We start from the raw sequence: 27,213 nt of genomic DNA, 5'->3' as shown, positions 1-27,213 counted from the left end.
TATAAATAATAATAATAATAATAATAATAATAATAATAATAAAATAAATTAAATAAATATTATGGAGTAATAATACTAGAGAAAGAGAGATAGATTCTGAGCCAAAAATCGTGCAATTTATAGAACCTTTTCTGAAAAAGTACCTCATGCGATCGCATGAGATTTGTGCTTCAAGGCCATGCGATCGCATGGCCCTCTGATCCAGCTCACAAACTTTTAACTTTTTGTTTGTCGACATAATTTTATATAATATATTTAATTTATATAATTAATTATATATTATATTAAATTCACATGCATAGTTGATTTGTAATTTTTGTTCCGATAAGTCGTACGTCATCACTCGACTTATGTCCCGGTTCCGGTTTTTCAAATGTCCTTTCGTACGCTGAGAAAACTTGTATTTTACATTTCGTGTCACGTACCTTTGTCAAAATATAGCCTTAAATTATCCCTAAACTATACCACTCAAAGTATATCTTAAACTTTTAGTATTTTGATCATTTACTTCTATAAATCATCGTCTCGCTATTTGTTAATATATATATAATAACAATTCGTTTTTATGACCAAGTTAATATTATATTTTATCGTATTGTTAAATATATATTTTCAATATTAATAAACACGTTTTAAAATACATATCGCAAGTTACTCATATATCTAATTCCAACAGTTGATATTCCTTATTATTGTATGTGTTCAAATTACGTTATTTAAACAAACACTTTACCATTTATTCCGAATACCGTTAATAATGAATGATTTCCCAAATCAACGTGGACCTTACAACAGAGACCCGTAATAATATCATAATCCTTAAGGGACTCAATAATTATCTTTTAATTCAATCGTTTGGCATAATCTTTTAACTCTGTATCTAAATATATCAATTAGATAATCAAACCAATAAGTTTAATGCACAGTATCATATACTCAACACTTTGTTATGTTTTAAAGTTATGGTATATATATGTATCTATTTACATAAAATTGTTCGCGAATCGTTGAGAACAATCGAAAGGTAATTGAATAGTTCAAAAATTTTGAGATTCAACTTTACAAACTTTGCTTATCGTATCGGAAACGTTAAAGATTAAGTTTAAATTTGGTCAGAAATTTCCGGGTCATCACATCTTTGGGTAGCTGTATGAAACAATGTTCATACATAATGTCTGCTCCAGCTCCTGTGTCAGTGTAAATGTTGCGTATTAAGCAATTTGCAACTCGCGCTTCTATAACTACTGGACCATCAGATGGGTTTGTGTTACACATAGAAGGAAATGATATTAATTGTTCTTCCCAATCTTCTAATACTTCTGCCTTCCTTCGTTGTCCAGCTTTCCATGGATGTATCATGCCCACTTCTATGGGTATGAATTCATTATCCTCGCCGTTTTTATCAGTATTGGTGAGATGATTCGTCTTAATAATGGATGGCGCCATTGTTAACACCTATTTCCTTATGAGATAAGGCTTAGTATGTCAACAAGAGACCAGAAGTGATCTAGCTTTTAGGAGGGCGGAGTGTTGCCGATTGATTTTTACCCTCGGGAAATAATCCCTGCAGACCCGGTACACAAGTGTAAGAACTTGTGGGGTGGCTTAATCAATCTCTCGTCCGCAGAGCGTATAAGTGCTAGCCGGATGACTTCTAGTGAGAGAAAGTAGAGAGAGAAAGAGAGAAGTATAAGTCTCAGCTCTCAAAGTTGTCAGAATGTCTGAACTGTGTAAAATGACGACCCAAGGGGTCTATTTATAGTGTTAGATCCACCAGATTGCTCAGGGACACGTGTCAGATGATGATACGTTCTGTTACTCACGGTCCAAAATTTATGCTGAAAGTGCCGTTCTCCGGCGAGGGCTTACACGCTAGGCGGCCTTCAGGGCTTACGCATGACGGAACAGCCTGTACAGCGGAGAACGCTGGACGGATAATTCCACAAAACTGTTGTTTCCAGCCTTCCTGATGCTATTTTTATGCAACCATTATGCCTTTTATGTGTGTATACGATAGGATACAATTACATTATAAAGTGTTAGAGTGTATGTGACGTATTCTTATCCTGTTTATTTATTTGTTTTTTGACCAAAAAACGATATCATTAAAAACGAACAATTCATTAAAAGATGAACTAACCAAACAAACAGTGATTCAACCGGGACCCGGGAAGACTCAAAATCAGAAAAAGAGACATATCCACTATCTAAAACCGAGCCAAACGGACCGACGCAATGAAACACATAACAAGCCTAAAACCACCAAGGCACCAACACCAAAAGAAACAATAACCCTACAAACATGACAAGAAACTACAACAAATCTAAACTAACAAACCACATATAATATAAAACGCACAACATCTAAACCAAAAGAGAATGAGCATCCGAACCAAAAGATTAACGCTTACGGTCTCGGATTGTGAGTCTTCCTGTCCACTGTGTCAGGTTGAACCCATTTACCCGATCGATTTCCATACCTATAAGTTAGTAGGTTTTAGGAGCTTGAACCAACCAAAATGGTCGAAGAAATAAGGAATAACATAAAAACTTTAAAAAATAAAACAGCTCCATTCTTGATCGGTTCATTCTTATCCGTAGCAACATCAACCCATGATTCCCAAAGTGAAGATCGCAGTCGTAATCTTTAAGGCCAAACGAGTCAACCATTTTTTTCCTTTATTCTTAACTATTTCCTTGCCGCCAACACCATTTGAATCCATAGAACACACCACACTGGGACATTTCATAAATTCCCGAAGAGGTTGTGTATTGTCCCACGCAAGATTCCCTGGACTCTGAAAACAAGGCAAGGATCCTAATTGGAGCTCAATGACCGAAGCATCTTCATCTACATTGACCTCCGATTTACCACCCTTCAAAAAATCAGAAATGCCCTTTGGGCCACCCACATCCACATCCTTCGAAACATCAACAGTACCAACGACCGCTGACTTTTGAACCAACCGATCAAACATGAAGGGCCATTTTAACGTTGTCAATGTGATTTGAAAAAAACATTACCGCTGGAGATCGAACAACTTCCAGACAGCCCTTCCATCCTATGATCCGCACCATTTCCAATCCAAATACCACGATTCAACTGCGCGAACCATTCCACCCAAAACCAACCACACTGTATCTTCTTTCGTTCACCCAAACCTGTGCGTTATCGTTTCCACCCGAATGTTCTAAAACGATATCAACCAATTCATGAATACGTTTAAAAATTTTCTGACTCGACAAAAGCATACAAAGATCCCACATTATCAAGGGATTCCGAAGCCTTGGCCACCGAGATTACCTCGCCAAAATGTTTACCAATCAAATTTGCATTAAATCCCGAACAACATTTCACCAGAATACTCCGAAATTCAAGCCAAACGAACCTAAAAACAGTTTGTTTGTACATGATATGAAGATTACTAATGCATAAACAGGTTTAAACATTGCTAGTGTGACAATTATAAACTCGTATGTATGTGTGATGTTACTAAAACAAAAGGAAGTTGAAGCATTGACTCATACACGATTGATCATCCACAACATTCTATAAGTTCCCTATTTTGCTAAGTTTGGTCCTGAACATTGATTTCATCATGTAACTTATATTGCTACAATAAAGAAAATGAGATTTAAAAACCATTTTCATCTCCAAGAAGGTTCATTTAGGAGCAGCATATTCATACTCAAGAATCTATGCAAATAGTGTTCCATAGTGCCAAGGTACAGATAGCTAGTTACACGCTAGAATACAACACAAGTCAATATATGAATCGGAAACACGTCCCTTATCCTCAAATCGCTAGCCTCTAACATTAGCCATACGGGTTGCTGAATTTCTTTAAAAGATCAGGGATATCATAACCCAGCATATCATCAACCGTTTGGATCATTTTTGGCTTCAACTTCTCAAATTTATCTAAATTGTAACCGCTTAGTCTCTCTCTGAAGCTTTCTACATATGGAAAGTCTCCTGCCGGTAAATGATGCTCCCTTTGAACCTGTTACAAAATCCCATAAGTACAAAAAGAAAAATTATATATTATAATATTGTAAGTTAAAGGGGACTTAAAATGTAAAAACCTTTGCAAAAACGTCTTCTAGGTTATCGATGAGTTTCTGCTGAGTTTTAGCCTTGCCCATCATGGCAGGCATCTCTTTCCTAAGATGGCTAATAATGAAAGCATGAATTCTAGCAGCTCTAGCACGCTTTACAAACTCGTTAATCTGTAAACACGTATGAAGAAGACAATTGTTGTTTCGAATTATTAATTGTGGCCCATTAGTAGTTCCATTTAGCGGGCCAGCCTCGAAATGAAAATGTAAATGGAATTGAAGTTTTAGAAACTTACTCTTCGATCACAAGCCTTCTTAGGTATGTCTTTTAAGTCACTAAGAAGATCATCTTGCTCCTTCTCAAACAGCTCTGTTCCGATTGGCCCAGCAGTAACCGAATTTATAGGCTTGTCATTAAAAGATCTGTCACCATAGATGGAAGATGTCATAAGTTTCAAGGTTTGCAAGCAAAGAAAAATGAGCGGGTATAGTGAGAGTGAACTGATATGGGACCGTAAACATTTGGTACAAATGCATATCATGCATTATGGAGGTCGTCATCTAAAGCCTGATTACATTTGAGTTGCATATGGTATCCTAAACAGGTCAAACGGAACATAAGTCACCCAAAGTCAAACCAACAGTATAATATCTCATTGATTGATTAGTTTAATGAACATACCATTCTCAGAATATCATTCATGTAATCATATCTAACATTTTATTCTTATAGAATACAGCAACCCATTTACGGGTCAACCTAACCCGTATACAAAAACATGTTTTCACCCATCATCTAACATAACAAAATTAAAGATTAGATGTTCATACCCAATGTAAACACGCATAACTTCTGGAGTGTTTAGGACTTTACCAAGGGACCACATTAGGGCTCCATAGACCCTCATCAACTGCAATATGAAAATCACTAGTAAGCAAAAAACAATAAAAAAAGAGGAAGGAAATAACAAAAAAAATGGTGCAACTTTAACGATAAATTAAGTATAAAATCATAAAATATGCAAATCAGTTCATACTTGTTGGGTATCAACTTGATCAGCCTTGTTCAAGACCACCCGTATCTTATCATCATTTCCTCGTAAGGATGATATAACACGTTTAAATTCATCACTGATATCAAGCTTATGAGGATCAAAAAGAAGCAAGATCAGATCACATTTTGAAGCAAACCAGGATGTGACACCAGTAAAATCATAGCTTCTTTGTGTTCTTTGTTTTTCTCCTGATAAAACCCCGGGTGTATCCACAAATGTAATATGCTCCAGCAGCTTTTAATTAATAAAATACGACATAAGTTTCAAATCACATTATGGCATTTGAGAAAAGAAAAAAACTAGTTTCTTGTGGCGACTTACAGGATGGGGCATTTGAGAACACTCGAATTTCGATAAGAATGCAGTTCCAAAATTGTTTAAACCGCTAAATGGCATGTCTGCTTGAACGGCAACCGTGTTTCCTGGGATACTTCTCTCATCTGGTCCATTCTGCACAAAACAAGGTATTATTTGAGATTTGATTTTATGGGATTACAACAACAACAACAACAACAACAATACCCAATTCCACTAGAGTGGAGTATGGGGGAGGTTAGATGTAGACAGTCCTTTCCTCTACCCTAAAGTAAAAGGGAAGTCATTCCTCCACCCACGGATACCTATCGGTCCCCAGGTAGAGGAAGTCGTCCCTCCCTATTCTGTAGAGCAGAGAGGCTGCTTCCTAGGGACCTCCGACCATAAAGAACCATGAATTCCAATATGTGCAGTAAAAGTATACAAGTAAAGTAGATAAAAAAGAAACTTTACCATGAATAAAGTATATATCAATACGATATGTATAGGTAAATAAAGCATGTAACAAAATAATGTAATATAACATATAATTAAAATATGTGCGTGTCAAATATGCAAGTATAACCAGTCATGTAAGTACAATAAGTATACGAAAACATGTTGGTAAGAAGCATGTAGGTATACTATGCAGTATAAAATAGATGGTATACAATGTAAACATAGACAAATAAGCATACAATGATAGCATAAAAGCATGTGATATGTAAGTATGTATAAATTAATTGCTATATAATGTAATACAAACATGTAACCATATAGTGCAATAAATCCTCTGAAAATGCTACAATAAGTATAGATATATAATATAACCGTAAAATAGGTACAGCCAATACGATAAGGCACACAAGCAAGTAGGCAGGAAATATAATATATAAAATAAAAAAATAAAAATACTTTATTAATTTAAGGTTTATATGTTTCAGTACTTAGACCAATAGTATAATATTTCGTATTTTTAGTATTTGCAAGCATTTGAGACACTCAATGTTTAATCAGCAATACACATGCCATACATTTTCACAGGCTCGTGTTTTCAACTCAGCTGATGGTTATAATAATAATAATAATATGCATGATAATTAAAATCTAAACGAGCATAGATCCACTTGTTTACTGTTTCGACCTATCCATGTTATTTAATCATAGTTCAACCAGAACTATGAGAAATTAGGCATACAAACTTTAGTCCAAAGTACATTTAAAGTTCATGGCCCATTTTTTATGGATTTCCAACTTACATAAAGGATACAATAATTGGTTGACCGTTTTTCCTAACTGCGTACAAGAAACTACAATAATATTTCTTATTTTGAGGATTATGAGAATTTAGACCTGTGAACTTAGGCATTAACTGCATCTATCCCACCACCAAAATAATCCAGAAACTTGCATATCTGATAGTTGGCCTCTTTTTGGCCCTTTTACATTTATTATGCTAAATAGAATGTTTGGTGAATCTGTTTTTTATATAAAATAAGTAACACCATAAAGTTGTTTCTTATCATAACTGGATAAACTTGCTGCATCATTGTTTTATATGATCAAGAACAAAAATAGGTGTCAAGGTGACTTGCAAGATTCTCAAGTTCTATACGATTTGCACCATCAGCATAAAAAAGCTTAAAAGATTTCAAGAACTAAATATCTACACACGAACAGGTAAATGAACACACAGTTTTCGACAGACCATACCATGTAGAGGTCGCAGATTCAACCCATTTGCATGAGTGGGTCATTTGGGTTGTGTTTAAGAGAAAACAGTCAAACAATTCAAAGAAAACTTCAGCCCAAAGGGGACGGGATAAAAGTTGCTCAAGCCTATGTTTAATGCAAACCTAAACTCTTTTTAGTGAAATGTTAATATCAATATTTTATAAATGCTGTTTTGTAATCATAACAAATAGACCAATTACTTATAAGGGCTTATATAAAGTACACTAAAATTACACATTTCAACACATACCCTTATAACCCGAGCCTTGCATCTAGCCGCATCTAATACCAAGAAAATAAAAAGGATGATTTAAAACATACCATAACGACAACAAATCTATCTGTAGTAGGCTCAGGTCCGATATGAGCTCCTGTTAGAAAGAAGTAACATAAATAAGACACGTTTTGAAGAAAAAAAAAGATCAAAAGCGATAAGGGTGAGTAAAAAAATTTGCCTGGATAACTGCTTTTAAGCAAATGCTTAATGAATGTTGTTTTCCCTGTTGAGTATTGACCCAAAAGCATCACCATGGGTTTGGCATCAAAATCGCTGTTGGTCTGCGAACAGAACATCGAAAAACGTTATGTCAGAAAACCAATACATAAGAATATGAATTGGAATCTATGTTTCACATCATATATCATATAGGATTTAAAACATGTGGGTTAGGGTTATTTACCAATAAGGGAGAAACAAAATCATTAAATTGATATGTGGCTTCTAAGGGTTTCAGTTTCTGAACATACAGCTTCTTCAAGCCATCAATGATTGATGTAACAGCGGCTAAGGGAACCTGAACAAAAAATATAAATATATGAGATGTAGACATAATACGTCATAAAAGACTATAGCACAACCACTGTAATACATTTTCTAATGGTAACTCATTTTTCAAGATGCAGAAAGTAAAATAAGTATAAGAAAGCAATCAATAATGGTATAAAAGCTATATTAAAAAAATCTTTTGCACCAAGCCATCTGGAACCCAAGGAAGATATGCCCATTTAGAAGCATAATGATTTATGTTTTCTCAATGTTTAGAACAGCTGGATTACATGGTCTTAGACTATTAGCTGGTTACAATGTCTTAAATTTAGCCTTTACTTAATTAGTACATATTAACATGATTTCCATATTAAAAACAGACTATAGTTCATGGAGAAAAAGAACATAATGCATACCTTTTTTACAGAACTTGATGAAGTAAACCAACTAGATGATGGGGAAGTTTGCACCTCAGGATTACCTAGACCAATGTTAAAAGTGACAATAAAAAAAACATTATTGTACTTCTCAAATTAGTGTTTAAGCATTAGAAACCCTTACCATTTGATTCCGAATCACGTTTTGAATGCTTTTTCTTCTGCATATAAGGTTAAACAAGTTATGTTTCAAGAACAATATTTAGTTTCTAGATCACAAAGGCCCTACTGTATCTCTTTTCAGCAAAAGTGATAAGAAGGTATACATACCAACAGTAAGATATCCAGACCGTCCATTACTGGTGGGTTTAGATTTTCATAGTCAACTGCATTGTAAAATAACATGAACCAAAGAATTACATGTTAAATAACTGAATATCACATGTTAAATATGTAACAAGAGAAAATGTGACTAGACTGCTTACTGTCAGAACTTAAGAGGTCACTACTTAATACATGTCCCGCTTGTGCCATAGATATCAACTACAATTACCAGACACAAATTAAAAGATTATATGTAGAGAAATAATGAATGCAATACGGCTGATGATGATTAAAAACAACAAACTACCTGCATTGCAGTAATAAACTCTTTAAACCCAAGAAAGCCTTGTCTTCTAGAATCTGAAATTGCCCATACCTAAAGAAGTAGGGAAGTTCTAATTAAACAGGTCAAGATTCAAAAGTAGAAAAGCATGAAGCCAATTACGAGTGACACAGAGAAAGATGCACAATGAACATCACATAAATCCAAACAGTTTAGGCAACCACCATGTGAAGTTCATAAACAACAATAAGCCTGAAAGCATGATATTTCAGTATTTTACTTGCTTTACATGAACACTCAATGGAGAGATAATGCACAAATTGTGTCACTTTCATGTAAAAGAAAGTCAAGATGGGTTTTCTCTAATTGATTTGATTTCAAGTATTCTAATTTTATCTAGAGTGCCTTAATGTTCATGAAATCAGGTGGGATGCTCTTCCCCTGTTCTGAAACTGATATTTCTAAAATCGTTATGTGTAAACCATGTAAGAATATAATAGGACCATTATGGTTCACTTATGGGCTATGGCATGTTCTACATGTTTTGACTACACAGCTACACTGAATCACCTCCTAATATTGTTGGTTGTTTAACAGATTGCATGGTCTACTAACTCTCCGACTGACGTTGCGTTTAAGATTATGTAATTAGGTGGGTGTATGGTCTTTCTTATGCGAACTAAACACATAGTAAATATCCAACTGGCCGACAAGTTAGAATGCTTTTTATTACATATACAAGCAATTTCAGCTTTCAATTACTATTCCCAACAAAATGCATCAGATCTTGCAAAGAAGAGGTCAGAGTCTTCCCAGTTCCCATGTATAATTAATCCAACTTCTATTTTCTACATTGTCCGGTTAATAAAATGCCTATTGTCTCTTTCAATATGCTATTTTTATTTCACTTCTAAAACTAATAAGCTAATCACCTACAACATATGATCAACCAGTTATGTGCATCCCACTGGTTCTAATATTGTAACCAATATGTTTCCTGTCTTATTAAGCGCGCACGGTGATTTGCTGGCATATATTAGGTAATATGAAACCTATAAATATCAGTTTTACAGTATATAACGCAGCGTTCGTAAACCTCTCATTCGTAAACCTCATCAACTAAAACCAAATTTACATAAAAAAAAGCTTCTAGTTCTTTTAACTCCAGTAAAACCGGTAGATACGTGTTAATTACCAGCTACCTAAAAACAATATATAGTCCAAAGCACTATGTTAATGTCATCATATCACATCAGCAGCACATATAACTAAAAACTAATGGTTTTAGACAAGCTAGGGTTACCAATAACTCACAGATCCTTTAATAAACAAACAAAATATTTCAAAATATTTTACACATAGAGATAAACGAATATAATAAGTAAACCTGCTTAAGTTCCGGCCGAGATAAATTCGACATCACAAAGAAATTAATAGCATCAGCACCAGTAATTCGTCCATCGCCATCTGCAGTTAATAAGTAACAAAATTAAAATTAAAATTAAAACATATACATATACAAATACATAATAACTAATTGTGTATGAGATGAAACCTGCATCAGCAGCAGTGAACCATTCTTTGTAGATCTTTTGGTGTTCTGTAGAGCACCGACTGATTGTTGCTGAATCAATCTCCATTTTTTAAAAATAGGTTAAATTAGCAGCACGCAAGTTACAATTTGCTGAAGGTGTTTAGATTATGAGCATTTGAATGTACGTTGATCAAAATCCCTAATTTAATTTTTCAGATCTCGCTGACGATGGAAATGTTTAGAACTGTAGTCAAAGATATTATTTATTTCACTTTGGCTGTGCGAGGCGCCAAACCTTTGATTACTGTACAAAATTATAAATTAATACAGTAATTATAATTATATATTCATATTCATAATAGAATTATTATATTATAATTATAATTTATATTTATAATTTATAATTATTAATTATAATAATATAATAATATCTTATTGTATGATTAATTAATTATTAGTTACTCCGTATTAACTTATTAATTGTAATTATGATACAATACCTTACCTATAATAACTTATATATAAATTAAAATGATTGATTAATCATGTACCAGATTGTTGATCAACCATAAATAACTAAAGTGTTTGGAATTTAGATTGCTTGTTTATGTGGAGAGGTGTTTTTTAAGTTAAATAAAAACAATAAAAGAAGAAGAAACTCTAATATTGAAAGTAAGTTTACTTGTAATATATAATTACAAGTAAATATGTGTTAAAATTTTAACTTTTCCTCATCTTAACGTTTAACTTGACATGTGTCAAAATACTTTTATTACACATATTTATGCCAACTACTAATTATTCTATTCTATCAGATAATATCAATAGCACGTTTAATAAAAAAGAAACTTGTTCGGGACCCATATTTTTACTCTTGTTGTATGTTTTCGAAAATGTTAAATGGATCATACGGAGTATTTTTATTTTTTTATTATTTTTTTTTTTTGTTCGCGTTTATTGGAGATGGTGAACATTTGTATTCAGATATATATATGGTGAACATTTGTATTCAGATATATATGATTGAATTATTTTGTGTTCGTTTCCAACGTTTTTTTAGTAACACACTAACACTAATATGTGATACTAATGCAAATTGAACATGAGATACGAGATATCTATTGTGAAAGTCAGAATCTCAACCACTCGTGTGATATTTGTAAACTCATAACCCACACAAGCAATTTTATTAAAGCAAATGGTGATAATAAGTATATGTAAAAGAATATGAGTCAAATCTAAATCTAACTCTTTAGATGGATATGGAATGCATCTATTCAAAATCCAACCCCACAATCCAAACACATTAAATATGAATGAAACCCATAGCTTCATTTTCACATCAACCAAACACACCCATAAAAGCTTTTGTGTCTCTGCTTGTTTTGAATGACCATGTGCCACAGTTAAATAACATCCCAGATGGGAAAACATCCACAAACAGTGCAAAAGAAAATGTTCTTACTTCTTAAGCTACTAGACACCAACAGAATGTGTCAACTGTTTTTTATAACAAATTGTGCATCAATATTGTATTTGTATAGATTTTACTGATATCTTGATAAAAAAAAGTTTAAGCCATCTGTATCTATATCTATAACATGTTTGAAATAATGTTCTAATTACTTGTTTAGCGTGTTTATTTGCAACTATAAAGCAGTATTAAAATCTATTGATTTGCAATAAGAACGGTTTTCAACTTCATAACTGATAATGCTAAAAACGAACATATATTTCATAGCATTATTCCTCAAGAAAGACAAGCTTTTAGTTGCAATTGTTCTATTTACAAGTGATATTCGTTTAAATAATAAAAGGTGAAGACAAAAGACAGATTCGACGAATTGAAGACGCAAACGACCAAAAAGCTCAAAAGTACAAAAGACAATCAAAGAGGTTCCAATTATTGATAAGAAACGTCTCGAAATTACAAGAGTACAAGATTCAAAACGCAAAGTACAAGATATTAAATTGTACGCAAGGACGTTCGAAAATCCGGAACCGGAACATGAGTCAACTCTCAACGCTCGACGCAACGGACTAAAAATTACAAGTCAACTATGCACATAAATATAATATAATATTTAAATAATTCTTATAATTATTTATATATTATATAAATAAATAAAAACCGTCGGCAAGAAAGACTCCAAATAGTGTGAGCTGTATTTACAAACTCCGCGACTCGCGGAGTTTGAAGGCAAAAATGGCCGCGAGTCGCGGAGCCCCTAATTTTGAAACTGCCTATAAAGCTCGCGCATTCTGATCGTAAAAATCATCCTTTTTCTTCTTCTCTCATAATACGTAAATATTTATATTTATATTTATATTTTAATTTTAATTTTAATTTTAATTCTAATAATAAGGGTATGTTAGCAAATGTTGTAAGGGTGTAAGTCGAAATTCTGTCCGTGTAACGCTACGCTATTTTTAATCATTGTAAGTTATGTTCAACCTTTTTAATTTAATGTCTCGTAGCTAAGTTATTATTATGCTTATTTAATCTGAAGTAATCATGATGTTGGGCTAATTACTAAAATTGGGTAATTGGGCTTTGTACCATAATTGGGGTTTGGACAAAAGAACGACACTTGTGGAAATTAGACTACGGGCTATTAATGGGCTTTATATTTGTTTAACTAAATGATAGTTTGTTAATGTTAATATAAAGATTTATAATTGGACGTCCCTATAAATTACCATATACACTCAATCGGACACGATGGGCGGGGTATTTATATGTACGAATAATCGTTCATTTAACCGGACACGGGAATGGATTAACAGCCACTAGAATAATTAAAACAGGGGTGAAATTATGTACAAGGACACTTGGTATAATTGATAACAAAATATTAAAACCTTGGGTTACACTCAGTCGACATCCTGGTGTAATTATTAAACAAAGTATTAAAATCTTGTTACAGTTTAAGTCCCCAATTAGTTGAAATATTTAACTTCGGGTATAAGGATAATTTGACGAGGACACTCGCACTTTATATTTATGACTGATGGACTGTTATGGACAAAAACCAGACGGACATATTAAATAATCCAGGACAAAGGACAATTAACCCATGGGCATAAAACTAAAATCAACACGTCAAACATCATGATTACGGAAGTTTAAATAAGCATAATTCTTTTATTTCATATTTAATTTCCTTTATTTTATATTTAATTGCACTTCTAATTATCGCATTTTTATTGTTATTTTATTTAATTGCACTTTTAATTATCGTACTTTTTAATTATCGCAAGTTTATTTTATCGCATTTTTATTAATCGCAATTTCATTATCGTTATTTACTTTACACTTTAAATTAAGTCTTGTATTTATTTATTATTTTACATTTGGTTTTAACTGCGACTAAAGTTTTAAAATCGACAAACCGGTCATTAAACGGTAAAAACCCCCATTTATAATAATAATATTACTTATATATATTTGTATTTTTATAAAAGTAAACTAATATAGCGTTAAGCTTTGTTTAAAGATTTCTCTGTGGAACGTACCGGACTTACTAAAAACTACACTACTGTACGATTAGGTACACTGCCTATAAGTGTTGTAGCAAGGTTTAAGTATATCCATTCTATAAATAAATAAATATCTTGTGTAAAATTGTATCGTATTTAATAGTATTTCCTGCTAAAATTAATAGCTATTTTATATACACCTCGCGAAACATCAAGTATATTTTTGGCGCCGCTGCCGGGGAACTTTTTAACGCCGGAAGCGCAACGCTAATATAAAAAAAAAAAAGATTTTTAGTTTACTTTTATTAAAATTTGTTTTTATAAAAATACGTTTTTAATTATTCGAAAATATAAAAACAAAAACAAAAATATAAATATTTTTAGGAGTTTGATAAATATTTAAGTTTTATAAAGTTTCTTTAGTTTGTAAAAATATAAGTTTTATTTAATTTATTTTATAAATATATTTTATAAATATAAAAAAAATCGAAAAAAAAAAATTTATAAATCTATTTTTAAGATATTTTTAAAATTATAAAGTAGTTCTGTTTTTATTTAAGTTTTTAAATATAAGTTTTTATTATACAAATATTTTGATATAAAACAGAAAATATAAAAACAGAAAATAAAAAAAAATAAAAAAACGTCGAATTTCAAACTGTACCAGAGTTGAATTCTGGAACCCCGCGACTCGCGGGGTTTGTGTCATAACCCGTCCTTAACCATAAGAACGAGTTAGATAACGTATGATTTCATTGCGAGGTATTGACCTCTATATGCGACATTTTTAAAAGAACAACTGCATTTATTTTACATTATAAACCATAACTCTTATGTTAATACAAGCTTTAGACAATATAAAGATGATTATCGTTTAGCGATAATCTTAGACTTACAAACTTTACATGTGATGATAACAATACGATTTCTAGCATATTTTACATTACAATTCCTCGGATATGCAGTTTTATTTTTGACACAAATATGCATACTCAGGATCTTGCTTAAATTCAACATGTTGCAGCGGAAGCTTTTAGTTATCACCTGAGAATAGACATGTTTAAAACGTCAACATAAAGTTGGTGAGATATAGGTTTAATGCCGGCAGCGATATAAATATAGACCACAAGATTTCATATATAAACATTTTAATAAAAATATTCTAAGTGGTTGAGCACTTGGTAACCATACTTAACATTTAATCACGTCGCATATTCCCTTTATTATGAAATCTTACTACACCGTACCAAGTGTAGTTACGAAACGAAGTACTGTGCAACCGTTGAATACTGGTCGTCCAGTCCGGTTGGGGTTGTCAGGCCCGATAGATCTATCAACAGGATTCGCGTTTACAATACCGCTGTAAATAATAGTTACCAAGCTACAGGGAAGTATGCCAGTGGTACAACTCAACGTAGGATATATTTTTCAGTTACTTGTGTCCATAACGTAAAACATAAAATACATGTATTCTCATCCCGAAATACTTAGAGTTTAAAAGTGGGACTATATACTCACTTTTGTCTTGAAGATATGTAATTTCGACTTGGTCTCCGATTGATATCACGAACCTATCCATATATAATATATCAATACCTTTTCTTTTTAAAAAATCGTCACATATATATACTTGTTATACTTTTAATACTTTTAATAATTCCTTAGTCCGTAGTTAGCAGCTCGATGTTAGTAATTCAATTTTAATGGTTCATTTTTAGGTGTTTAATAAACCCCCAATGAAATAAATAAAACCCCCATCGAATATGTATTGGTCGAGATTAATCTTGACCCACGGTACCGGTGTTGTCAAATGACGTGTTGCGTACATAAAGTACCGGTGTTGTCAAATGACGTGTTGCGTACAATCATGGGATCTTATGATTAATCTTCTCGTATTGTTTACGGGTGATCCTGAACCATATAAAATTAAATTATGGGTACATATATATAAAATATCATGTTATTTTAAAAAGATGTGATTTATTTAATTTTTCTCCAATTATTTTCGTGACTAAACAAGTTTTGGATATCCGATTTTGTTTTGGTCATATTTTCTTCGTTACAACTCCGTTTTCGTTGGTTCAACTTGCCACTTCCTTGGATCGAGTCCCTCTTTAAGAATATGAACTGTAAATATCTTAGTTTGTATTCGAAATCACAGGTCAAAGGTCAAACTTTGGTGAAACTTATGAAGTTAATCATTTTTGTTACAAAAATATCATTTAATGACCATTTTTCTAAAAACACTTATACTTTGAATTAAATCATGAAATTTTTATGTGTTAACATATTCATAAGAAATATCATTTTTCCAGAATATAAACCTCCAATTCAAAGTTCAAGATGGTTTTTAATTATCCAACCCCAAACAGTCCCCGGTTGCACTCCGACGTCGTAAAAACAGTTTTTAAGGTGTTCTTTGAAAAACCAAGTTATACCTTGTTAAATTAGCATATATTTATGATATATTACAGGTCTTGAAGTATTTTAAAAGTTAAGTGAGAATGATCTATTTAGTTTGCAAACAAGTTTGAAAACATTCAAACTATGTTCTTGTTGTTAAAATTTTATACCACAAAATAAGATAGCTATATATATATGAATCGAATAAGGTTATGAACAAAGTTACTACCTCAAGTTACTTGGACAAGATTGCTGTAAAAGAGAAGTAAAAATCTAGAACCAAAAGAGTGATGGAGTTGGATGAAAGATTGGAAGTAAACTTGTGTTCTTGAAAGGATTCTTGAAGTGTTTTTGTAAGGTTTTTCTTATGGTGTTTGAGTGATGTTTTTATGGCTAGATCTTCATGGATACTAGCTGAATGGTTATGGAGTTTCTTAAGAGTGTGTTTTTGGTTAAAGAAATGAGGTAGTAAAATTTGAAAATGGAAGATGTATTTAAGGCCATAAAAACATGATTAATGGAAAAACATGGACAAAATTTCATGTTGTATTTTTATGTAATTAGTCATACTAAACATCAAAAGTAGTTACCTTATACATAAGGCATGAACAAGAGAGTTACCTTATACATAAGTTATGAACAAGGGCTGGTTGGTGGTGATTTGATGTGTATATACCAATAGTAAATACGTATAGAAGCTAGGTATGATACGAGTACATGTACTCTAGATATACGTATAGAAATTTTGTGAAAAATGGAATGAGAATTCAAATATAGCTATCTTTTGTGAATATACTTATATTGTTTTATGTATTTAAGTCTTTAAAAAGTGATTAAATACATTATATATACGATATATGTATAAACATTATAGGTTATAAGTATTTATATCAAATAACGTTACGTATGGTTATTGTTTTGAAAACTTAAGTTAGTAGTTTCAAAATAAACTTATAACTTATTGTTATTAATACAAAATGAGATATTAAAACATCCTTAGATCATGTTAAATATGTATATATACATATATATACACAAACGTATAATTATCATATGTTATATAGTTCGTGATATCATCGGTCAAACTAGACGGTCAAACGTTGTGTAAAACTCATTTCAAAAACATAAGTCTCAACAATTTGGATTGCTTATCATGTTGGTAAGGTTTAATTTATGTAAATATTAATCTTATAAGTATAGAACGATCGAAAAAGTGCGGGTCATTACAGTACCTACCCGTTAAATAAATTTTGTCCCGAAATTTTAAAATTGTACCTATTTTGCGTCATCGAGAAACAAGTGTGGATACTTTTGTTTCATCTGATCCTCTCGTTCCCAAGTAAACTCGGGACCCCTTCGAGCATTCCAACGAACCTTAACGATCGGTATGTTGCTCTGCTTGAGTTGTTTAACTTCACGGTCCATGATTTCGATTGGTTCTTCGACGAATTGTAGTTTCTCATCGACATGGATTTCTTCAAGAGGAATGGTGAAATCTTCCTTTGCGAGACACTTCTTAAGGTTTGAGACGTTAAAGGTATTATGTACTCCGGCGAGTTGTTGCGGTAACTCGAGTCGATAAGCTACCGGTCCAATGCGTTCGATGATCTTGAACGGGCCTACATATCTTGGGTTCAGTTTACCCCTTTTTCCGAAGCGTATTACACCTTTCCATGGTGACACCTTTAACATAACCATGTCACCGATCTGAAACTCTAATGGTTTCCTTCGGACATCGGCGTAGCTCTTTTGGCGACTACGGGCTGTTTTCAATCTCTCCTTAATTTGTACTATCTTTTCAGTAGTTTCATGTATGATCTCGGGACCAGTTAATTGTCGATCTCCTACTTCATTCCAACAGATAGGAGATCTACACTTCCTTCCATACAGTGCTTCGAATGGTGCAGCTTTAATGCTCGCATGATAACTATTATTATACGAGAATTCTGCTAACGGTAGATATTTATCCCATCCGTTTCCAAAATCGATCACACATGCCCTGAGCATGTCTTCAAGAGTCTGAATTGTTCTTTCACTTTGCCCGTCGGTTTGCGGATGATATGCAGTACTCATATCCAAACGAGTTCCTAGTGCCTCCTGTAGTGATTGCCAGAACTTTGAGGTAAATCTACTATCACGATCAGATATAATGGAAATAGGTATTCCATGCCTTGAAACTATTTCCTTTATATATAATCGTAATAATTTCTCCATTCTATCCGTTTCCTTTATAGGCAAGAAATGTGCAGATTTGGTAAGATGATCAACAATCACCCAAATGGTGTCGTATCCCCAGGCAGTCTTTGGTAACTTCGTGATGAAATCCATGGTAATACCATCCCATTTCCATTCTGGGATTTCTGGTTGTTGAAGTAACCCTGACGGCTTTTGGTGTTCTGCTTTGACTTTGGAACAAGTTAAACACTCCCCAACATATGTTGCAACGTCTGTCTTTAAATTAGGCCACCAATAATGTGTCTTAAGATCTTGGTACATCTTTCCAACTCCAGGATGTATTGAGTATCTTGTCTTATGTGCCTCGTTCAATATCAACTTCCTTAATCCACCCAACTTCGGTACCCAAATACGATTTGCAAAATATCAAATTCCATCTTCCCGTATAACGAGTTGCTTCTCATACTTCTTCATTATTTCATTTCCTATATTTTCTTTAATAAGTGCTTCTCGTTGAGCCTCTTTGATTTGTGAGTTGAGATTCATGCGAATTTTTATGTTCATTGCTCGTACTCGAATTGGTTCTCGTTCCTTTCTGCTTAGAGCGTCGGCCACCACGTTCGCTTTCCCGGGATGATAACGAATTTCACAATCATAGTCATTTATTAACTCAACCCACCTACGTTGCCTCATGTTCAGCTGTTTTTGATCGAAAATATGTTGAAGGCTTTTATGATCAGTAAACACAGTGCATTTAACCCCATACAAGTAGTGTCTCCATATCTTCAATGCAAACACGACTGCTCCCAGTTCTAGATCATGCGTCGTATAATTCCGCTCGTGAATCTTTAATTGTCGGGATGCGTATGCAATAACTTTCTTCCGTTGCATAAGAACGCAACCAAAACCTTGTCGCGAAGCGTCACAATATATTTCAAAATCATCGTTCCCTTCTGGTAACGATAAAATAGGCGCCGTAGTCAACTTCTTTTTCAGTAATTGAAATGCACCCTCCTGCTCAGAAGTCCAGTCATATTTCTTCCCTTTTTGCGTTAACGCTGTCAACGGCTTAGCTATTCGGGAAAAATCTTGAATAAACCTTCTGTAATAACCGGCTAAACCCAAAAATTGGCGTATCTACATTGGTGTTTTAGGAGTCTCCCATTTTTCAATGGCCTCAATTTTTGCTGGATCAACCTGAATTCCTTTGCTACTAACAACGTGGCCAAGAAATTGCACTTCTTTCAACCAGAAAGCACATTTAGAAAATTTAGCATATAGCTGTTCTTTTCTCAACAACTCTAATATCAACCTTAAATGCTGTTCATGCTCTTGCTCACTCTTGGAATAGATAAGAATATCATCAATGAAAATGATAACAAACTTATCTAAATATGGACTACAAACTCGATTCATGAGGTCCATGAATACAGCTGGCGCATTCGTCAATCCAAACGGCATGACCAAAAATTCGTAATGACCATAACGTGTCCGAAAAGCAGTTTTCGGAATGTCCTCTTCTTTGACACGTAATTGATGATAACCCGATCTTAGGTCGATTTTCGAATAAACACATGATCCTTGCAGTTGATCAAATTAGTCATCAATTCTCGGTAGTGGATACCGATTCTTGATAGTTAACTTATTTAATTCACGATAATCTATACACATCCTAAAAGATCCATCTTTCTTCTTAACAAACAAAATTGGAGCTCCCCACGGTGAAGTGCTTGGTCGTATGAATCCACGGTCTAGTAATTCTTTTAACTGACTTTGAAGTTCTTTTAATTCGGACGGTGCAAGTCTATATGGAGCACGAGCCACTGGTGCAGCTCCTGGTACTAAATCTATTTGAAATTCTACAGATCTAAATGGAGGTAATCCCGGCAACTCTTCCGGAAAAACTTCGGGAAAATCTCTTGCCACAGGCACATCGTTGATGCACTTCTCTTTTTCTTTCTTTTCGACTTTATTAACATGTGCTAGAATAGCATAACATCCCTTTTCTAAACACTTCTTGGCTTTCAAACAGCTAATGAGTTTTAGCTTTGAATTACCCTTCTCTCCATAAATCATCACCGGCATTTTATCCTTACAAGGAATGCGAATTGCCTTCTTGGCACACACAACTTCAGCTCCTACTTTGGACATCCAGTCCATGCCGACTATTACATCAAAACTTCCTAATTCTACAGGTATTAAGTCAATTTTAAATGTTTCTCCGGCTAAATTTATTTTACAATCACGGCAAATTTTATCGGCTTTAATTAGTTTACCATTAGCTAACTCAATCATGTACTTAGCATCTAGAGGTAATGATGAACAATTCAATTTAGCGTAAAAGCCTCTACTCACGTAACTTCTATCGGCACCAGTATCAAATATAATAGATGCGGATAAGTTATTAATGGTAAACGTACCCGTAACAAGCTCCGGGTCTTCACACGCCTCTCTAGCATTAATAACAAATGCTCTTCCACGTGCAGATCCATTATTCTTCTCTGGATTCGGGCACTGGCTCTTATAGTGACCTTGTTTTCCACACCCAAAACAAGTAACGGTAGCCAAAGTAGTTCTATTTGCATTGGTGGCAGGAGTCTTGGTACCATTTGTATTTGTAACGAGAGCCCTACAATCTTCAGCAAGATGACCCTGTCGATTACACTTGTTGCATACCACACTACAGTAACCAAAATGATGTTTGTGGCATCGGTTGCATAAAGGACTTTGTCCTTTGTAACCAAAACCTGAACCACTACCCGCACCTTTCGTGGTTTCTTGTTTCTTAAAAGATTGTTGTTGGTTACCTCGATCATAATTTCCATTCCACTTTCTTTTGTTACCCAATACCTTCACATCAGTATTGGATGATTTCTTATCCAAGATGACCTGATCCATTAGCTCGTTTGCCATGGTTATAGCTTCATGAGTTGTCTTAGGTCTCGATGCTGTAACGTTTGCCTTGACCTTTGTGGGCAAACCATCTTTGTACATTTCAATCTTCCGTTCTTCGGTTGGAACCAATTCAGGACATAGCAAAACTAATTCCATGAATCGCTGATTGTAGTTGGTGATTTCAGTACCAACAACCTTCAAACTTCGTAATTCATCTTCCAACTTCCTAACCTCGTTCCTTGGACAATATTCGTTGATTAACATTGTTTTGAATTCTTCCCATGGAGTATCATAAGCTACATCTCCTCCTACAGCCTTCACATAATTTTTCCACCACATGAGTGCACTATCTTGTAAAGTGCACGATGCATACTTGGTCATGTCCTTTTCAACACAACCACTGATTTTAAACACAGTCTCCATCTTTTCTATCCACCGGGTTAAACCGATCGGTCCTTCCGTTCCACTGAATGATGAGGGCTTGCAAGCTTGAAAAGTTTTGTAGGTGCATCCTACACGAGGATTTGGGTTAACTGCAGCAGCTCTTGCAGCCTCGACCCATAACATTCTGTCGTTCACTTGCTGATTGATGAGTTCCTGGATTTCTTGTTCCGTCATTCGGTTCAATCGCGCCATAATCTTCAATAAGAATGAAAAAAAAAATAATTATTCACATGGAATATTATAGATGTAGTATGTATTTACAGTACATCGTAGCTTATTAATAATATGAACCAGTTATTATTATAAAAGCCTTTTCTTCTTATTAGCATTTTATAATTATATCTAGGTTAGTACCTACCCGTTAAAGTTCATACTTAATAGCTTAGTACGAAAATCAATTACTACCACCCAAATAATACTTAACCATGGAAAATTATTGCATTTCACACTTCACTATTTTACATATGCTTATCTTACATCGAACATTAAGCAAACCACACTAATAATATTATACAAAACATTATATGATCCCATGGTTTAATACGGCAGCGCATCGTTTGGTCTATTTTCTAGGACGTTTAGGTTCAAAGAATCGCTTAACGCTTATCCTGGCTGTCTGCCTATATTTTGGCTGTGGGACTGAAGAACTAGATGCCGGGATAGAACGAATAGGAATAGCGGGAATAGGGGTGGTAGTGTCTAGTGGAGTTGGTGCCACATCATCCTTACTAAACTCGGGATTTGAATTTTCTAATTCATTAGCCTTTCGTTTCTTTCCTAATTCGAACTTGTCTTTCGTAATTTCCTGTATTTCTTCCTCGGGTTCACTTTCTTCCTCGGGTTCACTTTCCTCCTCGGGTTCACTTTCCGGGTTCCCTATAGTTGGTTCATCCGGAATTTGTGAGTCTTCCCCAAAGATATCATTTTCGTCATCGGATAGGTTAATGACTGGAACACCATCTGAAGATTCTGGTTCGGAGTCGCTGAATGTGATAATAAGTTTCGAGCCCGACATCTATCACATAACAACTAACCCATTAGTACTACATAATATTTACATATAAATTTTAACCAACAATGATAAGCAATGGTTTTTAAAAATCAGACCCGGTCAAAGTCCAGACTTACTAATGTATCCTAACGACTTCTCGGTTAGACACACTAATGTAAACCTGGTTCGCTAAGACTACCGCTCTGATACCACATGTCATAACCCGTCCTTAACCATAAGAACGAGTTAGATAACGTATGATTTCATTGCGAGGTATTGACCTCTATATGCGACATTTTTAAAAGAACAACTGCATTTATTTTACATTACAAACCATAACTCTTATGTTAATACAAGCTTTAGACAATATAAAGATGATTATCGTTTAGCGATAATCTTAGACTTACAAACTTTACATGTGATGATAACAATACGATTTCTAGCATATTTTACATTACAATTCCTCGGATATGCAGTTTTATTTTTGACACAAATATGCATACTCAGGATCTTGCTTAAATTCAACATGTTGCAGCGGAAGCTTTTAGTTATCACCTGAGAATAGACATATTTAAAACGTCAACATAAAGTTGGTGAGATATAGGTTTAATGCCGGCAGCGATATAAATATAGACCACAAGATTTCATATATAAACATTTTAATAAAAATATTCTAAGTGGTTGAGCACTTGGTAACCATACTTAACATTTAATCACGTCGCATATTCCCTTTATTATGAAATCTTACTACACCGTACCAAGTGTAGTTACGAAACGAAGTACTGTGCAACCGTTGAATACTGGTCGTCCAGTCCGGTTGGGGTTGTCAGGCCCGATAGATCTATCAACAGGATTCGCGTTTACAATACCGCTGTAAATAATAGTTACCAAGCTACAGGGAAGTATGCCAGTGGTACAACTCAACGTAGAATATATTTTTCAGTTACTTGTGTCCATAACGTAAAACATAAAATACATGTATTCTCATCCCGAAATACTTAGAGTTTAAAAGTGGGACTATATACTCACTTTTGTCTTGAAGATATGTAATTTCGACTTGGTCTCCGATTGATATCACGAACCTATCCATATATAATATATCAATACCTTTTCTTTTTAAAAAATCGTCACATATATATACTTGTTATACTTTTAATACTTTTAATAATTCTTTAGTCCGTAGTTAGCAGCTCGATGTTAGTAATTCAATTTTAATGGTTCATTTTTAGGTGTTTAATAAACCCCCAATGAAATAAATAAAACCCCCATCGAATATGTATTGGTCGAGATTAATCTTGACCCACGGTACCGGTGTTGTCAAATGACGTGTTGCGTACATAAAGTACCGGTGTTGTCAAATGACGTGTTGCGTACAATCATGGGATCTTATGATTAATCTTCTCGTATTGTTTACGGGTGATCCTGAACCATATAAAATTAAATTATGAGTACATATATATAAAATATCATGTTATTTTAAAAAGATGTGATTTATTTAATTTTTCTCCAATTATTTTCGTGACTAAACAAGTTTTGGATATCCGATTTTGTTTTGGTCATAGTTTCTTCGTTACAACTCCGTTTTCGTTGGTTCAACTTGCCACTTCCTTGGATCGAGTCCCTCTTTAAGAATATGAACTGTAAATACCTTAGTTTGTATTCGAAATCACAGGTCAAAGGTCAAACTTTGGTGAAACTTATGAAGTTAATCATTTTTGTTACAAAAATATCATTTAATGACCATTTTTCTAAAAACACTTATACTTTGAATTAAATCATGAAATTTTTATGTGTTAACATATTCATAAGAAATATCATTTTTCATTTTTCCAGAATATAAACCTCCAATTCAAAGTTCAAGATGGTTTTTAATTATCCAACCCCAAACAGCCCCCGGTTGCACTCCGACGTCGTAAAAACAGTTTTTAAGGTGTTCTTTGAAAAACCAAGTTATACCTTGTTAAATTAGCATATATTTATGATATATTACAGGTCTTGAAGTATTTTAAAAGTTAAGTGAGAAGGATCTATTTAGTTTGCAAACAAGTTTGAAAACATTCAAACTATGTTCTTGTTGTTAAAATTTTATACCACAAAATAAGATAGCTATATATATATGAATCGAATAAGGTTATGAACAAAGTTACTACCTCAAGTTACTTGGACAAGATTGCTGTAAAAGAGAAGTAAAAATCTAGAACCAAAAGAGTGATGGAGTTGGATGAAAGATTGGAAGTAAACTTGTGTTCTTGAAAGGATTCTTGAAGTGTTTTTGTAAGGTTTTTCTTATGGTGTTTAAGTGATGTTTTTATGGCTAGATCTTCATGGATACTAGCTGAATGGTTATGGAGTTTCTTAAGAGTGTGTTTTTGGTTAAAGAAATGAGGTAGTAAAATTTGAAAATGGAAGATGTATTTAAGGCCATAAAAACATGATTAATGGAAAAACATGGACAAAATTTCATGTTGTATTTTTATGTAATTAGTCATACTAAACATCAAAAGTAGTTACCTTATACATAAGGCATGAACAAGAGAGTTACCTTATACATAAGTTATGAACAAGGGCTGGTTGGTGGTGATTTGATGTGTATATACCAATAGTAAATACGTATAGAAGCTAGGTATGATACGAGTACATGTACTCTAGATATACGTATAGAAATTTTGTGAAAAATGGAATGAGAATTCAAATATAGCTATCTTTTGTGAATATACTTATATTGTTTTATGTATTTAAGTCTTTAAAAAGTGATTAAATACATTATATATACGATATATGTATAAACATTATAGGTTATAAGTATTTATATCAAATAACGTTACGTATGGTTATTGTTTTGAAAACTTAAGTTAGTAGTTTCAAAATAAACTTATAACTTATTGTTATTAATACAAAATGAGATATTAAAACATCCTTAGATCATGTTAAATATGTATATATACATATATATACACAAACGTATAATTATCATATGTTATATAGTTCGTGATATCATCGGTCAAACTAGACGGTCAAACGTTGTGTAAAACTCATTTCAAAAACATAAGTCTCAACAATTTGGATTGCTTATCATGTTGGTAAGGTTTAATTTATGTAAATATTAATCTTATAAGTATAGAACGATCGAAAAAGTGCGGGTCATTACAGTTTGCAGCTTCGGGAACCGCGACTCGCGGAGCCACTCTGACACGGGTACACAGAAACCCTAATCGCATTTAATACGGTGTAATAATTATTATTATTAATTAATTAAGATTTAGGTTTTAATTAAATTAATATTTAATTTTAATTATTTAGTTATATTAAGTTTTAATTAGTTTTATTTATATATTTAAATTAATGCTTTTATAAAATAATATAAAAATAATATTTTTATAAAAATTGTACTTTTTACAACTTTTTGTATATTTTTATATTTTGTCCCTTTTTAATCGTTTTAGCGTAATATTTGTATTTTTCGCTCATATTTAGTTTTAAACTTAGTTTTTGCCATAGTTATTTTTACTTCTAAATTTTTAGGCTTTGCCGTAGAATTCCTTAAGTGCTTTTATAGACTAAGATTTAGGTACTTTAGAATTTTGTGACGCTTTTTTAAGTTTAAGTTTCTTTTTAAGTTATTTCCATTTGGGATTTAGTTTTTCTTTTAAGCTTTAATATTTTTAGACGACTTTTACCTATGTATCAATTATCATTCCAATTAGTAATCTCAATTTGCGATTATAATTTTAAGTTAATTGTAGTAATAAGGTTAGGTTAGTCAAGTATTTTTAAGTTTTATAAGTTTCTTTTATTTTTCCGTCACCTTTTATTTTTCAACCATTTTTCTTTTTCGACATTTTTCCGACGAACTCTTTTTCTTTCTTATTTCTCGCTATTCTAGTTTTAGGACATAGGTTTTTATTCTACTTCTTATCTAAATTTCTTAAAATTACGAAAATTTATTTTAAGTGGTTAAATTGATAGACATCAAAATTTTCTGGTTCGTAGTAATAGTTGGATTTGTACGTGGACCGGGTTATTGGAGCCAAACAGTACTCAATTATATTGAGACCAAACGAATCCTGCCCCTCTGCTGCATCTTTTGGCTATTCGAAACGTGGGCAAAATCAGAAAAGTCTATTGATTGGATAACTTATTATAATTTTTCTTTCCTTTTAAAAACTAATAGGATATTCAGTGAATGCACCGAGCAAGACGCTCACCACCTTTTGTACGTTCACCACCTGTAACTAGATCAAGACATTTAGCAAATATTACTGCCGTTGATTTTTCTTTAGAATCGTCATCCAGTCGACCAAGTACTTCAGTTCAAATTTCCGATAATCCATTTTTTGAACCCGACCTCACAATTGAGAATCCGGAGAATATTCAGGAACGATTCATAGATCCTGAACCA

General features: G+C 33.2%; 1 protein-coding gene across 1 annotated transcript; it reads right to left on the bottom strand.

The window, feature by feature from the left end:
• Positions 1 to 3,588: 3,588 nt before the first annotated feature.
• On the bottom strand, positions 3,589 to 10,669 carry LOC139891185 (EH domain-containing protein 1). Its single transcript, XM_071874135.1, has 16 exons — positions 10,448 to 10,669; positions 10,280 to 10,359; positions 8,917 to 8,985; positions 8,771 to 8,828; positions 8,616 to 8,671; positions 8,470 to 8,506; positions 8,325 to 8,389; positions 7,823 to 7,936; positions 7,598 to 7,700; positions 7,464 to 7,513; positions 5,436 to 5,564; positions 5,097 to 5,348; positions 4,891 to 4,970; positions 4,356 to 4,482; positions 4,087 to 4,230; positions 3,589 to 4,004 (listed from the first exon to the last, which is right to left on the bottom strand). Exons 1-16 carry the CDS (start codon positions 10,530 to 10,532, stop codon positions 3,819 to 3,821), a joined length of 1,635 nt encoding a protein of 544 aa, XP_071730236.1. The 5' UTR covers positions 10,533 to 10,669; the 3' UTR covers positions 3,589 to 3,818.
• Positions 10,670 to 27,213: the final 16,544 nt, after the last annotated feature.

Source organism: Rutidosis leptorrhynchoides, chromosome 2 (assembly GCF_046630445.1).
Source record: "Rutidosis leptorrhynchoides isolate AG116_Rl617_1_P2 chromosome 2, CSIRO_AGI_Rlap_v1, whole genome shotgun sequence".
In the NCBI taxonomy this organism is placed as follows: domain Eukaryota; kingdom Viridiplantae; phylum Streptophyta; class Magnoliopsida; order Asterales; family Asteraceae; genus Rutidosis; species Rutidosis leptorrhynchoides.
Note: the sequence above shows the minus strand (reverse complement) of the source record. Positions and strands in the feature narration are given on the sequence as shown.